The sequence below is a fragment of the Bufo bufo genome, chromosome 3 (assembly GCF_905171765.1).
Source record: "Bufo bufo chromosome 3, aBufBuf1.1, whole genome shotgun sequence".
Taxonomy (NCBI): Eukaryota; Metazoa; Chordata; class Amphibia; order Anura; family Bufonidae; genus Bufo; species Bufo bufo.
The window spans coordinates 371,510,940-371,528,022 of NC_053391.1; the positions used below are offsets into that span (position 1 = coordinate 371,510,940).

A 17,083-nucleotide genomic window follows, 5' to 3' on the forward strand; every position below is an offset into this window, starting at 1 on the left:
GCCATGAAATAGTGTAAAGAGGTGTCCAGCATGTCTAGCAAGTGGAATCATTACCGAATTGTGTATTTTATGACAATATTGATAAATTTACCCCTAGATTTCTAGTTTTAAAAAGATTGTGATCACTGTATATATGCAATGGTTAGGCTACTTTCACACTAGCGTTCGGAGCGGATCCGTCTGATGTTTCATCAGACGGATCCGCTCCGATAATGCAGACGTTCGCATCCGTTCAGAACGGATGCGTCTGCATTAAAACTTAGAAAATTTTCTAAGTGTGAAAGTTGTCTGAGCGGATCCGTTCAGACTTTACATTGAAAGTCAATGGGGAACGGATCCGCTTGAAGATTGAGCCATATTGTGTCATCTTCAAGCGGATCCGTCCCCATTGACTTACATTGTAAGTGTGGACGGATCCGCTCGTCTCCGCACGGCCAGGCGGACACCCGAACGCTGCAAGCAGCGTTCAGGTGTCCGCTCGCTGAGCGGAGGCTGAACGCTGGCAGGCGGATGCATTCTCAGTGGATCCGCCTCCACTGAGAATGCTTCGGGGCCAGACGGATGCGTTCGGGGCCGCTCGTGAGCCCCTTCAAACGGTGCGCACGAGCGGACACCCGAACGCTAGTGTGAAAGTAGCCTTAGTAGTCTTTTCAAGTATATCATCTTGATGAATGGGGGTTGTGACAAGTGCATCTTACTGGCATATGTCTTCTCTTCAAATATGTTTTTTTACCATATAAATAATGCAAGTGATATTGATACATACAACCAGTTACAAGGAACCTAATAGTAAAATCTAAACACAATGCAAAGTGCCACGAGAAAATAATCTTTACACATAAAGGAGCACAAGAAACATATTTGCAGAAGCTTGAGGAGCAATGAGTGCTTTGGATTCATGGAGATTGATGAGACTCACCATGTTGGTAAGAGGTTCTGGATCCTGAGAACCATTAACACTTTCCAGTGACTGGTTTTGGAAGGAGTTCGGCACACATGATTCCTCCACCTTACCCACAATCTGTCCTTGAATTGCTGTACCAAGGACAGTACCCAATACCTCAACTGTCATACCTGAAAGAAACGGAATAGTAATATTAAAGAGAATGCAGGCCTTTCCAGGAGCAGATTTGTAAGAACATCAGTTTTACGTACGGTATCCGGTAGCGGAGTCCCGGTCACTCTGTTCTTTACTGATAAACATTGTAAGAGCTGAATAAGGCACATGGAAACACTGAAAAACAAAAATCATGTGTGAAGAGACAAAAACCATGCTCTGTGACAGTGATAATCAGCTGAGGTTCCTTGTAGAAGAGTAAAAACCATGTACTATTGGCAGATTTTCTGTTAAATGCATAGCATCCCGTAAGAGGGAACCTTTTCGCACTTTCCGCTAGAGGACTGGGGTCTAGTTTTGTTTCTGGGGTGTTTGTACCAGAGTAGAAGCATACTACCACGTGAATGCATTGGGGCCATAAGCACCACTCTGCCACTTTTCCAATATTCTTTGGCACAGATATTCAGAGAACGGACATTTTGAATTCCACCATGATCCTCACCGTTACAAGCGTCTGGAAGAGGCAGTAGAAGGTTAGGTACCACAGGAGCTGACCATTGGTGAATCCAGGCACAAACCAGATGAGGAAGTAAAAGGTCACCGCAAAAGGTGTGGACAATATAATCCTGTTTGTGGAGAAAGAGGAACATGAGAAAGGGATGATATTTTATACCTACAATAATATTCACATGATTACACAGTGTAGTAGACTGAACCACCACCCATGTGTGTCTCCACAAACTACAATACACTAACTGGAGGAGGTTGGCATGTCCTTCTGCCTCTGGAATCACTGCACATAACAATCTCTGGCTATTATATTTACTTGTATTATTTTTCTAGATACTGAACAAGCAGTAATCACTCTAGCAGAATTGGAGCCACAGAATCTTGTAGCACCAGATACAAGTGATTGACACCAATGAAGCAAGCTGTGTGCTCACCCAACAGTCCTGAGGCTGGTTTTACACAATGCATTTTTGATGCGCTAAAAAAAACAAAAAAAAACAAACAAACACGAATTAAAGAGGACCTGTCACCACTCCAGACATGCCTGTTTCAATAGCTACATGCATTCCCCATGTAATAACAATTCAGGAGCATCTATTCTTATGGCTCTATGTTGTGTCATTCCTTTATTATTTCTACTAGAAGTTATGAATGAATTTCTAGCAGTCTGCAGTAATGGTACAGAGGGGTGGTAACCAGTTGGGGGGGATGTACCTGCACAGACTGACAATGGCAGCAGTGATTGGATAGAGTGAGTCTGTGCAGGGACACCCCCCCAACTGGTTACCACCCCTCTGTACCCTTACTGCAGACTGCTAGCAATTCATTCATAACTTGTAGTACAAATAATAAAGGAATAGCACAACATGGAGCCATAAGAATAGATGTTCCTGAATTGTTATTACATGGGGAATGCATGAAGCTATTAAAACAGGCATGTCAGGGGTGGTGACAGGAGTTTTCTACAGGTGGAACGTGTTTTTTTTTTTTTACTGTGACAGAACATAAAATCCAAAGTGTAAACAGGACCCTGGATATGTTAGAAGCTTAGTTGATCAATCTTAGGCTACTTTCACACTCGCGTTTGGTGCGGATCCGTCTTGTGTCTGCACAGACGGATCCGCACAGATAATGCAAACACTTGTATCCGTTCATAACGGATCCGTTTGCATTATTCATTAAAAAGTCTAAGTTAAAACTGATCCGTTTGGGGGACGGATCCGTTTTCAATTGCACCATATTGTGTCAGTGAAAACAGATCCGTCCCCATTGACTTACATTGTAAGTCAGGACGGATCCGTTTGGCTCCGCATCATCAGGCGGACACCAAAACGCTGCAAACTGCGTTTTATGTCCGCCTGAAAAGCGCAACGGAGACCAAACGCAGCCAAACTGATGCATTCTGAACGGATCCTTATCCATTCAGAATGCATTGGGGCTGAACTGATCCGTTTTGGCCCTGAAACGGATCTCACAAGCGGACCCAGAAACGCCAGTGTGAAGTAGCCTTAATGTGTCTGTACCCATTTAAGACCACACACACACACACACACACACACACACACAATGCACTGACCCTAATAACTTCTGAAATGCCTTAAAACATTGTTGCAAATGTCCTTAAAAGGGGTTTTCCAGGCTCCTGATGTTATGCTCAGGATAGGTCATTAAAAGGGGTTGTCTCATTTCAGCAAATGGCATTTATCATGTAGAGAAAGTTAATACAAGGCACTTACTAATGTATTGTTATTATCCATATTGCCTCCTTTGCTGGCTGGATTCATTTTTCCATCCCATTATTCCAGTCTGCTATCCAGCAGCAGTGGTCGTGCTTGCACACTCACACTACAGAAAAAAAGCATCGGCTTTCTGGTGGCCAGGACCTTGGGAGTGCACATAGGCTTTTTACTACTGTATTCAAGCACGGCTACCACTGCTGGATTGCAAACAATGTATAATGTAATGCAAAAAATGAATCAAGTCAGCAAAGGAGGCAATAGGGACAATCACAATACATTAGTAAATGCCTTGTATTAACTTTCTCTACCATGATAAATTCTATTTGCTGAAGTGAGACAACCCCTTTAATACCCCATTGATGAGGGCCCAATACCCTGCACCCTCCACCAATCAGGTGTTCCTTGCAGCCTTTGGTGCTGGATCTAGCATTGTGAATGGAGCAGGAAGCACATCTCCATTCAAAGTGTAGTGGCGATGCTGGATTACTGCCGCACAGCTCCAATTGAAGTGAATGAGCGCTAATCTGCAGCAACTCTGCATGGCCACTACACTTTGAATGGAGCCGTCTGCTTTCTGTTCCATTGAGAGTGCTAGTTCCAGCATCAGAGGCTGCAGGGAACAGCTGATTGGTGGGACTGTGGGGTGTTGGACCCTCACTGACCGGATATTGATGACCTATCCTGAGGATAATTCAACAATACCAGGAGCCTGGAAAACCCCAATAGAGTAATTTCAGATGAGCATATCCAGTGCAGAATACATGCTCCATGTGGGAGGGTGACTTACCGTTTTGGACACTGCTCCTTTCACAGGACTGCATGGCATTATAATGATTTATAATGCAGTGTGTCTCTGCCTGACCTTGCTTCTACAGAATCATACTGACATAATGCTGTTACTATAATTCAGTAGATGCAAGGTCATGCAGAGAGACAGCATTATAAATCATTATAACGCCATGCAATACTATGAAAGGAAACGTTTCCTTAACGGGAAATCACGCTCCCACAACGAGCTCGTCTTCCGCACTAGACACTCTCGTACTCTTAAAGTTCAGATATGATTAGACCCAACAGAGTGACAGTTGAGGCTTTGGACAGTGTGCTGGGACCGTCCGGCTCTTGGCATTACCCGCTGTTGTGCTGTTCCCGTTATAGACAGGAAATCCTGTTATGTCACAGTCACACAGTGAGATCATACAGGATTTCCATGATGGCAGCAGGCCAACAAAGACAGTTCCTGAGAAAACACAAACAGCTTTCATAAAACTTTTTCATTTGGCCTCAAGTACGTAAGGAAGGGCCAATACATAATTGTTTGTCTTAGGCCTCCTGCACACGACCAATTTTTCCCCCCCGTTTGCTGGCCGTTCTTTGCGTTCCGTATACGGAACCATTCATTTTAATGGTTCCGCAAAAAAAAAAAAAACGGAATGTACTCCGTATGCATTCCGTATTTCCGTTCAAAGATAGAACATGTCCTATTATTGCCCGCAAATCACGTTCCGTGGCTCCATTCAAGTCAATGGGTCCGCAAAAAAACGGAACACATACGGAAATGCATCTGTATGTCTTCTGTTTCGTTTTTTGCGGAACCATCTATTGAAAATGTTATGCCCAGCCCAATTTTATCTATGTAATTACTGTATATGCCATAGGGAAAAACGAAACGGAAACAAGTGATTGACACCAATGAAGCAAGCTGTGTGCTCACCCAACGGATCCGTGAAAAACGGACCGCAAAACACTGAAAAAGCCATACGGTCGTGTGCAGGAGGCCTTTCAGTACAAAGCCATGAAAATCCCTATACTATCAAGCACACCTAATAAATACAGTTTTACTTGGGAGGGGTAGCTTCAAGACAGCATTCACACGATGCGAAGAAATCATATTTTGTGCTGCACTGTGTGAACATACCCTAATAGTCTAGACTTTGTTTTTAAATAGAACAAAAAGAGAGTCAAATGTATACATTGAAAGGAAGCCCTAAGAACGTCACGGCCTTGTGCTCTGCTGTAAGGCTCTGCGCACACGCCTTGTCATATTAATGTATGGCTTTTCACTTTTCAATGGCTCACATGGTTCATTTTCTTCCCCAATATACATTTACAGCTATATATAGTTTGTTTTCCAGCAATGTACACAACATGATATAAGGATGAGTTCACACATAATGGAAATTTTTAATTCTCCACATATCTGTAACAATATAATCATACAGAGTGGATGCATGTGGTTGAGGTTTTTACAGGTTAAGGGGGCATTCACATGTATTATTGTGGATCGCACGTGGACCCATTCATTTCTATGGGCCACTAAAAATGTTGACGGCACACGGATGTCACCCGCAATCTACATCCGTGTGGACAATAGGTATTTTTTCAATAGGGCTAGCAAAAGTGCAGGATGCACACAGACCGCATCCATATTTTGCGGCTCCGTGATTTGCTGACTGCAAATTACAGTTGTGTGAACGCACCCTAAGGCCATGCGTCATTTTGATGCGGCTAATCCACAGCGTTGTACAGTACCTGCAAAGTGGATAACATAAAAATAAATAAAAATAAAATCGCATCCACGCGGTGCGGATTCAAAATCTGCAGCATGTAAATTTATGCTGCATATTTCAGCCTTTGGAATGGAGTCTGTCCAATCCTCTGCTGTTTCCGCGAAAAAAAAACTGCAAGTTAGGGCTCATGCACACGACCGTATGTATTTTGCGGTCCGCAAATAATACGGATGACGTCCATGTGCATTCCGTATTTTGCCGAATGGAAGAGCTGGCCCCTTATAGAACAGCACTATCATTGTCCGGACAATAATAGGACATGTTCTATTTTTTTTTTGGGGGGGGGGGGGGGAGGAGAACGGAGATACAGATATATGGAAACAGAATGCACACAGAGTAACTTCCGTTTTTTTTTTGCAGACCCAGTGAAATAAATGGTTCTGCATACAGTCCGCAAAAAAACAAAGACAGAACGGACACTGAAAGAAAATCCGTTAGTGTGCATGATCACTAATATGTGCGGTTGTTGCCGTGGTATCAAAGCAAACTTTTTCGCTGAGTTTTCAGACACACGTGGACGTACCCTAAACACCTTTAGTTTTTAAATATATTTATATTATATATATTTATATATTTTACCCCTGTAAAAATGCAACTGCATTGAAAACTGAGGAGAACACATGGATTTTTTTTCTGGAATGCAGTTTTAACCCCGCCTCATCTGCTATGTGTAAATATTCTCTAACGCGTGTAGATTTGGTGTGGCATTCACCCTTTGCAGTGCAATTCCGCACATATTTTAGCCTCCTCATGTATGAGGTTTTGAAAACCTCACCAACCTGTATTGCAGGGAGGATAAAAATCAATGATTTAAAAAAAAAAAACACGGATTTTTTTTTTATTTAAATCAGATTTTTTAATATAAAATGCTTTTTGAGGAAATATATTACCATCCAAAGGTTATTTCATTATGAAATAAAGATTACTTTTTTAATTATGTAGAATAAGGCTGTAGATGTTTAATTTTTTGTTAAATTCCATTAATCCATTCACAATGTCATGCTCTTCCAGAAGTTTTTGTAAGATTACTGGGTAGTTTCTCTGCCTACAAGATATTATCACAGATGCTTGGTTTACTTTTGGAGTTCTCAAAACTGAATTTATAACATGAAAAGAGTTGAGAATATTATATATATATAATATTGTCAATATCCAGTATCAGGGTCAAAACTTAAGTGCTGAGGAAGAGGAGTTAGCTATGACATGGGTATCCAGCAATCATCCATCTGTAATGCCAACTATAATGAACTTCAAAGCCAAGGGGGAACCATTCAAGAAATATATGTTTGCTGAAGATATTTTAAAGAAAGTCACACCAGTGAACTGGTGGAAGTCACTTAAGCACTTGGATTTAGAGACTGTTCAAGTAATGATTTCACTTTTAACAGCAGTAGCTTCTTCTGCGGGCGTTGAAAGAATATTCCCTTCCTTTGGACTCGTTCATTCTAAATTGAGAAATCGTTTGGGTCCCGATAAAGCAGGAAAGCTTGTTTTTCTTTTCCAGATTATGAACAAAGAAGAAGATGAAGATGACGAGTGAGCTACAGAGGACATTATTAAGGCTACTTTCAGACTAGCGTTCAGAGAGGATCCGTCTGCTGTCTGCACAGACTGATCCTCTCCTATAATGCAGACGTTTGGATCCGTTCAGAACGGATCCGTCTGCATTATAGTTTAGAAAAAATTCTAAGTCTGAAAGTTGTTCAGACGGATCCGTCCAGACTTTACATTGAAAGTCAATGGGGACGGATCCGTTTAAAAATTGAGCCATATAGTGTCATCTTCAAACGGATGCGTCCCCATTGACTTACATTGTAAGTCTGGACGGATCCGTTTGCCTCCGCACGGCCAGGCGGACACCCGAACGCTGCAAGCTGCGTTCGGGTGTCCACTTGCTGAGCGCAGCGGAGGCTGAACGCTGCCAGACTGATGCATTCTGAGCGGATCCGCGTCCACTGAGATTGCATTGGTAGCTGGACGGATGCGTTCGGGGCCGCTTGTGAGAGCCTTCAAACAGAGCTCACAAGCGGAGCCCCGATGCTAGTGTGAAAGTAGCCTAAACTTTTCTTGTGTAGGCTGGGCTGACAGTCTAAGTTTCTTAAAATATATATATATTTTCTTTAGCCAAATTAGTTAACAAACATGGATGTTTAAGCAAATAACATGCTGTAATGTTATTGTTTCAGTTGAATAAATCCTATTTAAATTGTTATTATTAAGGTAATGATTATTTTTCTCCTTCCTAAGTACAACAGAAAAATTGTCCAAATATGAATCTTTATGTAAAAAACTATGATTTAAATCAAGCCTTACTGACTAGTGATTTAAATCGGTTTGATTTAAAGCAAATCCACCCTGCTGTATTGTAACATGAAGTGCAGATTTTTGGTGTGAAGTTCAAACTGAAAATTTGCAACAAATCTACCATGTCTGAAGGCATGAATCAAGCTTATTGAAGGTTATATACTGTAAAACGAATGTACCCCTGGTACAGCACATGAGCTCCAGCAGTAAATGTGATCAGCGTACATCTGCTGTATGGAGCAGTTACTATATCCTGTGTCCTGTAGTAACCTCAGCTGTCAGTGAATGGCTAAACACTTCCCGGCCTCTGATTGGGTGGCCTGAGCCCCGGCTGCACACACCCAAGTTTTCCATTGGCCAAAACAGGTGGTGTGTTGTGCTTTTAATAAAGTTACCGCCCCTTCCATTTTTATGCGTTAACTCATTCCTCAGCCATGCCTCTGTATCCTCTGATCAGGCGAGGGCCACGTCACAGGCAAAAACCGCCTGTTCTGCTGGAGGTGTCACACAGCACCACGTCTGTACTAAGGTTAACCCTTTGTCTGCCCGCTCTCCCTTCTCCTCAGCCGGGAAATGAGCAAATTCTTTTGACTTTAGCATTTTTTTAACTGCGTAAACCAAGAAAGACACAATCGGTAGATTTTAGCATTTTGAAATGGATATAAAATACTTCCTTTAGGGTCCTTTTTTTCTACTGCTAAAAACCGCCAGATAAAATGCATGCTTTTTTTTGGCCACCTGTGTCTATTGCCACATTTTTGGCACACAGTGGGGGTCATTTACTAAGGCTAGTTTCACCTCTCCGGCAGCAATTCTCTGGATCCGGAACTGCTGAATGCAAATTGAATGGCCGCCGGCCCCGTTAACTATAACGCAATAATCTGGTAAATATGCCAAGAATCGGCCAGACAGAAACTGCTGCATACTGCGGTTTGTGTCCAGCCGATTCCCGGCATTCTCTGCCAGACGACAATGCCAGAGATGTGAAACTAGCCTAAGTCTTTATGCCCGTTTTTGGCATAAAAAAAGTTACAAGACCCCATTTAGCGACTTTAATGTCCATGCGACAAATTTTGATGAACATTGTGTTTTTACGCCATCCTCACCACTGCCGAGTGACAGGGGACGAGTCGTCAGCCCCATCAAATTCACTGACATTTATGCCCGTAAGCAGGTGTAAATGACGACTGGAGAGGTTTTCAATCAAGGCACCGCCGGCGTGCAGCTTGGCATAAATTAGTTGCATCTTCCGGCAGTGTAGACTCCATCAAAGATAAGTGACCCCCAGTGTGTCTTACTACTAGCGTTTGCTCTTTGGCCTCATGCACACCACCGCTGTGTGTTTTGCGGTCCGCAAAACATGGATGGCGTCCATGGGCGTTTCTGCAATTTGCGGGAACGGCATGGACAGCCATTAATATAACTGCCTATTCTTGTCCGCAAAACGGACACAAATAGGACAGGTTATATTTTTTTTGCAGGGCCACAGTAAAAGGAACAACGGATGCTGTCTGCATCTTTTGCAGCCCCATCTAAGTGAATGGGTCCGCATCCAAGCCGCCAAAACTGCGGCTCGGATGCGGACCAAAACAACGGTTGTGTGCAATAGCATCCGGGTGTGTCCTTTTTTTATTTTTCCTTTCTCCAGATTCATTCATTTGAATGAGTTCTTTTCAGATGGAAAACATGTAAGAACGGCACATATTGGTCCGTGCCAGAAAACAAAAAAGTGAAAAGATCTGTATGTCTGCCTAATGATCAGCTAACTCTTATGGGTCAGTACATGTGAAATAAAAGATATATCGCAATGTTGGATACTGTAAGCAAGCAAGAGTTTTTTCCCCATACAAGTCAATGGAGATTTGGTTTGGATGGGTATATAGAGATCCATAGACATCTGCGTGGTGTGCTGGCGAGTGCCTGACATTCCAGAACCCGTACGGAGCTCATTCAATGCTCCGCTCCTGTGTATCTGTATAATAAGTTATACAAGTTCATGAGGCGGAAGGGGGGGGGGGGGGGGTTCTTCACATTTATACATAATTTAATCTATACATTCATTTAGTATTTGAGAGGAGAACACAGAGCGTCACTGCTGATGTGTGCACTCAGAGAACCCCTATACTACAAAGCGGTGAATGAACTGTAGTGTAATGGTATAGTGGCGGTGTAAATATAGTGAATGATCCCCCTTCCATAATATCCTTCTGTAGATAAAGAGCCTTAAGTTAACCAATAACGAGCAGTCGGCTCCTGTGCCTTTACTACTACACCTCCTGAATACCTTCCTGTTATCAGTACACTACTAGCAGCTATGGCTCAAATAAATACATGGATATTTGTAGGTCGAGCAGTTGGCAGGTCACCTATCAATGTCTCCAGTACAAATCTGTTATTTTGAAGGACACATGCCACACTCGCAAAAATATCCTATACATAATAAAGTGTAGATAGAAGCTTTTTATTTGATCTGCTGCCAGAGTACAGTCGGGAGACCCCCATAATAAGAGACGGTCTCAGAAGGTACCTTGCTCCCAATAATTGGCTCATATAATCATTTAGCTCAGGTATCCTCAAACTGCGGCCCTCCAGCTGTTGTAAAGGATTAGCAAATGCTTGTTAGTCAGCTGTCCCTATGTAATCGGGGATGTGCTGCTGGCAGTCATTACAACTGAATGGGGGAGGAACGACCATGGTAGCGTTAACTCCCCCCACATTCACTTTTTTTTTTTATAGGCGGGTACAAACAGGCGCCAAGGCACGTGTCTATCATCCATTGCCGCTCATCCTATCTGAAAATCGGGCAGCGTAATAGGGCCCTTAATTGTTTTACCCTTGATGAGCTAGCGTTGTGAACTCCGACAGAAGACCAGACTAATAGATTTTGCTGTATCCAGCTTAGCCAGACCGCCAGATCCACATGGACTATAATGGTATCCTATGGGGATCCAGCTGCCTTCTACTATAAATGCCAGTTTTCGGCCAGACAAATAAAAGCTGAATTCTGTATCTTTTCTCTGTCTGAAAGACATCAAACCAGCCACATCCCTGGCGGATAGTCAGTGGTGGTGCGCGGTACCGTCCAGTTATGCCGGAGACGGTGAACTCTGGTAGTCTCTTCCTCTGCCGGAGCATACTACCACAGTTCTCAGTGCATATGTGAGCCTACCCGGTGGAAAAAACTTCAGTGGACACTTGAAATCTACATACATAGGAGTAGATTGCAAACAGTTTTCTTCCCTCATCTTGATTGTGAGGTTAATCTGTAGTCACCTCCCATGCTATATTCAGAATGCGGAGAACATTGCAGGAGCTGAGGTCCACAACCTAATTCCATCTGCTGTAGATACCACTGTAACTCCGTCCGTACAGGTCATTTCACTTACCAAGGCATCAGTCGGCCAAACCGTGTCCAAGAGCTTTTACTGACAAAGAATCCAACCAGAGGATCTGTGATGGCATCCCAAATCCTTCCAGTAAAAAGAATGATGGAGGCATGGAAAGGGCTCATCTAGAATTAAAGGAAAAAGTGGGCTTGAAATGACTGCAGGGGTCCTAAATGTAGGACTTCACTTTTATGCCACATCATAGTTACCTGTACTACATCCAAGAGGTAGATTTGCAGGAAGAATCCCAGGGCACAACCAGTGATTTGGTATGGCGCCCCACCAATGGCATAACATATTTTATTGCAGACGGACAGCTTGTGCTTCCCTTTTCGACCCTGTAATACAGAAAGGGAGTCATGGATTTTCTGCGCACAACCTACTGTAAAATACAGAACATACAAATCAAAGAGGGAAGAATGAGCCCTCAGCTCGCAGGAATGTTAATACTCTCCTCTCCGGCGACGCCAACAGCACATGCCAAGAACAGATTAGAAAAGTCACATACCAGCCTGCATGGGACAGAATATACTGTATGCAGAGAAAACCGATGGATCCACTGTATTACTAGATACAAATTTACATTTTCGTAAAGGCAGGCTTGGCATAGGTAGTGCCTGGCGTGCAGACATGTACATAGCCTGTGGTGAAAACTTCCCTTACGGTGCAGGTAGCAGATGTACCACGGCAGACAATGAAGGTCTACACATCTTACTGATGTCACAGTCATAGAGGAACCTGCAGACTATAGAAGTCCCCCGCTGTGCGGACAACAAAATCCGGAAAGTCCAACCCAAATCATTTCTTGTTATATTTCCTCCAGAAACGACCACCTAGGTGCATTTCAAATACCTCACAAGGGCAGGCCGCAATGGAGCATCCAAATTACGGACACAACATCCGGACCTCCGTGGTTCTACAGGGAGAACCAGAATTGGATCTGTGAGAGCAGTTTATTCAGTCTGGGAAACACGATCTGTGTGGGAGATGTATTATCCAGGCTGAGCATGAACTCACGGCATCATCATGATTTATAGCGCTGTGAATTCCAGGCTGCCTGCCGCCGTACTAACAGTCCATTGGAAAGGGTGAAATCAAATCGCAAAGCAGGTCAATATACACTGCGCTTTTTTTGTACACTTCATGTAGATGAGATTTCTTAAAATTCTCATCCACTTTTCCGGTACTGTACAACACGGCAGATGTGACCCCAAAAATCGGTGACATTTCAGTCACGTGTGGACATAGCCTAATACAGACCGTTTTTCTGCTCAGGACCCCCAATTTAGGGTACTTTCACACTAGCGTTTTTCTTTTCTAGCACGGAGTTCTGTCCTAGGGGCTCTATACCGGAAAATAACTGATCAGTTTTATCCCCATGCATTCTGGATGGAGAGTAATCCGTTCAGGGTGGATCAGGATGTCTTCAGTTCAGTCTTTTTGACGGATCAGGCAAAAGAGAAAACCGTAGCATGCTACGGTTTTATCTCTGGCGAAAAAAAATGAACACTTGCCTGAATGCTGGATCCAGCCTTTTTCCCCATAGGAATGTATTAGGGTCAGATCCGGCATTCAAAATACCGGAATGCCGGATCCGTCCTTCCGGTCTGCGCATGCGCAGACCAGCAAAAATGTGAAAAAAGATACAAGACGGATCCGTCTGTCCGCATGACAAGCGGAGAGATGGATCCGTTCTCGCAATGCATGTAGGAGTCACATGATGTATAAACCCCTATGCGGTTACTACCCCAGGTCACGTAAAGACGAAGGGCGATACCTTTTCCACAGGTGCACATAAGTGTAAGTATTGTGTGGCATTTACCAATTCATTTCACTTTAGTGCAACTCTACAAGGAAACAAAAATGCAGACATCCCAGCAGCAGTCAAAGCGGACACCCCAGGAATGATCGTTACTCTCAGGCCTCGTTCACACGACAGTAAATCGTGGACGCATGCTGTCTGTGTTTGCCATGTACCCACTGATTTTAATGTGTTCAATCACACATCAGTGATTTTCCACTGACCATGGATCAGGAGGAAAACCACAGAGACATGCAGCCCAAACACGCCCATGGGTCCGTGAAAACCATGGTGTCCGTATTTGGTCAGTGGCTTTCACGGACAATTGGTAGAAGTTAGTTTTCAGCCTACCAGTGTACGTGGAATACGGATGACAAGCAGGGTTAGAAACGGACACATGGGCCAACGGACGCATCACGGATGAACCTCTGATCATCTTGTCACATATGGACGCGTGAAAGAGGCCTACAATCTGAGAACACAATTTCAGGCGTTTTCATTGAAAGATTTGGCGGGGCGGCCCTTGAGGTGCATTTCCCAGTCAGTGTCAAGACTACACATGAGTCATCCTTATACCACACTGTACAGTATACAGAAGGATGGCCGTGCACTGTAGTAACCTTTAAGGGAGGGATCATTTACTAGGAAATTCACCCGTAATACAGTATATAGGAATAGGCCTCATTCACATCTACATTAGTTCTCTATTCTGTCCATCATCCGCTTCTGGATTTCATCTAGATGCGTAGCTGGGCTATGGGAGAAAATGAGGGGACGGGAATATGGACTAATTCCGGATTCTGTGTCTGGGTTGCGTCCAATAATGGAAATTACAGAGTATTTCGAAAATGCGGTCTGAGGTTAGGACATATCTGGCTAGCTTTATACATCAGTCTCATATACGAGTGCAGCAGTTGCCCATAGCAACCACATTTTACTAGACGCTAGCGATATATGTCCACGTTATATCTATATATAGGATTTTCCAGGGTAGTGGAATAGCCTCCTGTGAACAATTCCTGAGCGGGTTCCTATAGGGACTGCCCAGGAATAGCGCCAGGCTACGCTCTGAATAATAGGGCATTATTGTTCTGCCAGGCTGTTATGGTGGACAATAGACAGGAATGCTGTGCCCATTCCATGCCCTGCTGTCCACGTCAGACACTGAGGAAACTTAGGGCATCCTTGGAAAGTACACAGTGTCCAGGACTCAGGCAGGGAGTCATAGGAAAGAACGTGACCTGCCTCAATGACAAGAGGGGACCGGTCACATGTAGTGCGGGCTATGCAGCATGACGGCTGACCCCCCTCCCCCCAATGCACATAGCCATTAATAGTAATAATAATAATAATCACATAGAAAGCACCTTGTCCAGGGATTTGGAATCCTCCTGCCCCAATAATCCGGCACATGAGGCATTTTCGGACTGCTTGTCCATCCCCAGAGAGGCGAGCACCGGCGATGTAGGCAGAGGATGATACTCCGGTGCAGATGTACGGTGTCTGCGGCTCCTCGGCTCGGTGCACGCTCCCGCCCCGCAGTCCTCACTAACTGATTCTGGCAGATGAATGAAGTGAACTGCAAGCCGGCAGCTGAGGAGGCACGCCCCCTACCAGCCCTCCGCTGGTACCACACCCCTACTGTATATGTCAGCCACAGCGCACAGTGCCAAGCCGGCGATGCTTCTATCGCGAGACATTACACTGATTTATAGAGAAGAGAAAGGAACAGAGATGTATACATAGGCCATATCACTCATAGGGGTCGTCTCACTTCAGTAATGTAGAGAAAGTTACTACAAGCCACTTCCTAATGTATTGTGATTGTCCATATTGCCTCCTTTGCTGGCTGAATTCATTTTTCCATCACATTATACACTGCTCGTTTCCATGGTTACAGACCACCCTGCAATCGAGCAGAGGTGGTTGTGCTTGCACACTATAGGAAAAAAATACCAACGTCTCTAGTGGCCAGGACCACGGCAGTGTGCCTTTTCCTATAGTGTGCAAGCACGACCACCGCTGCTGGATTGCAGGGTGGTCATAACCATGGAAACGAGCAGTGTGTAATGTGATGGAAACATGAATCCAGACAGCACAGGAAGCAATATGGACAAACACAATACATTAGTAAAGCCTGTATTACACTGGCCAATGGTTCATCGTTAACGAGCATTCGCAGGATAATCCACATTTTTAAAGGGAACCCGTCATCAACTATAAATTAGTGACAGAAATGCTGATTTCAGCGGTGTGTCACTCATGAGCTAAAAGTAAGAGGTTGCTGAGAACCAGCATCATAATCATTGCAGCCCAGGCCTTGAAAAGAGTCAAATCTACCTGAGAAGAGTCCTGGTTATTCATAGTCTCCTGCTCTCTCACCGATCTGCTGATGATTGGCAGTTCTATCCTAGATAGAAGGGGAGAAAACTAGGTAGAAGATCAGTCATCAGAAGGTGGGCGGGAGAGCAGGAAGTCATGTGTAAGGCTAGGTCTACATGACGACATTTGTTGCGTGACAATTTTTATAATGGCAGTCTATGGTGTCGCACTGCAACATACTGCGACTGCGACGCAACAGTTGCAGAAAATCCATTTGAGATGGATTTTTCTGCGACTGTTGCATCGCAGTTGCAGCATGTTGCAGTGCGACACCATAGACTGCCATTATAAAAATTGTCACGCAACATTAGTGCAACAAAATGTTGCGCTACAAATGTTGCAGTGTAGTTGTGCCCTATCTGTCGCGCGACAAATGTCGTCGTGTAGACGTAGCCTAACACCTCTTTCACACAACCGTTTTTTTTTTCCCTGTTTACGGGCCGTTTTTTGTGTTCCGTATACGGTCCATATACGGAACCATTCTTTTGGTTCCGCAAAAAAAACGGAATGTACTCCATATGCATTCAGTTTCCGTTTTTCCGTTCCGTTGAAAGATAGAACATGACCTATTATTGCCCGCAAATCACGTGGCTCCATTAAAGTCAATGAGTCCGCATGTCTTCCGTATCCGTTCCGTTTTTGCGGAACCATCTATTGAAAATTTTATGCTCAGCCCAATTTTTTCCATGTAATTACTGTATACTGTATATGCCATACGGAAAAACGGAACGGAAAAATGGAACAGAAACGGAAACACAACGGAAACAAAAAATGGAACAACAGATCCATGAAAAACGGACCACAAAACACTGAAAAAGCCATACGGTCGTGGGAAAGAGGCCTAACCGTGACTCTTATCAGGTCTCCGGGACTCTTTTCCAGGCCCAGTCTGCAATAATTGTGATGTTGGTTCTATAACCACTTACATTTAAAGAGGACCTTTCACTAGAATAGAAAATCTAAACTAAGCATACAGACATGTAGAGCGGCGCCCAGGAATCTCCCTGCACTTACTATTATCCCTGGGCGCCGATCCGTTCTCCCGGTATAGGCTCCGGTATCTTCATATGTTCGGCTCAACTGGGAGGAGCCTGCCGGCGTCTCCTTCTCCCAGGCTGGAGTGCTGGCCAATCGCAGCGCTCAGCTCATAGCCTGAGAGAAAAAAAAAACCTCTCAGGCTATGAGCTGAGCGCTGTGATTGGCCAGCGCTACAGCCTGGGAGAAGGAGACGCCGGCAGGCTTCACCCAGTTGAGCCGAACATATGAAGATACCGTAGGTTATACCGGGAGAACGGAGCGGCGCCCAGGGATAATAGTAAGTGCAGGCAGATCCC

At 44.2% G+C, this 17,083-nt stretch overlaps 1 protein-coding gene across 1 annotated transcript in view; it reads right to left on the bottom strand.

Annotated features, from left to right (window-relative positions):
- MFSD2A (major facilitator superfamily domain containing 2A) overlaps positions 1–14,959 on the bottom strand; it is a 32,101-nt gene extending 17,142 nt beyond the window's left edge. Inside the window, exons 1-6 of the mRNA XM_040424644.1 lie at positions 14,735–14,959; positions 11,776–11,904; positions 11,567–11,691; positions 1,560–1,683; positions 1,156–1,234; positions 920–1,074 (exon numbers count right to left, since the gene is read on the bottom strand). Of these exons, the coding sequence (XP_040280578.1) occupies positions 920–1,074; positions 1,156–1,234; positions 1,560–1,683; positions 11,567–11,691; positions 11,776–11,904; positions 14,735–14,806 (684 nt within the window). The 5' untranslated portion in view covers positions 14,807–14,959. The remainder of the gene's footprint in view (positions 1–919; positions 1,075–1,155; positions 1,235–1,559; positions 1,684–11,566; positions 11,692–11,775; positions 11,905–14,734) is intronic.
- Positions 14,960–17,083: the final 2,124 nt, after the last annotated feature.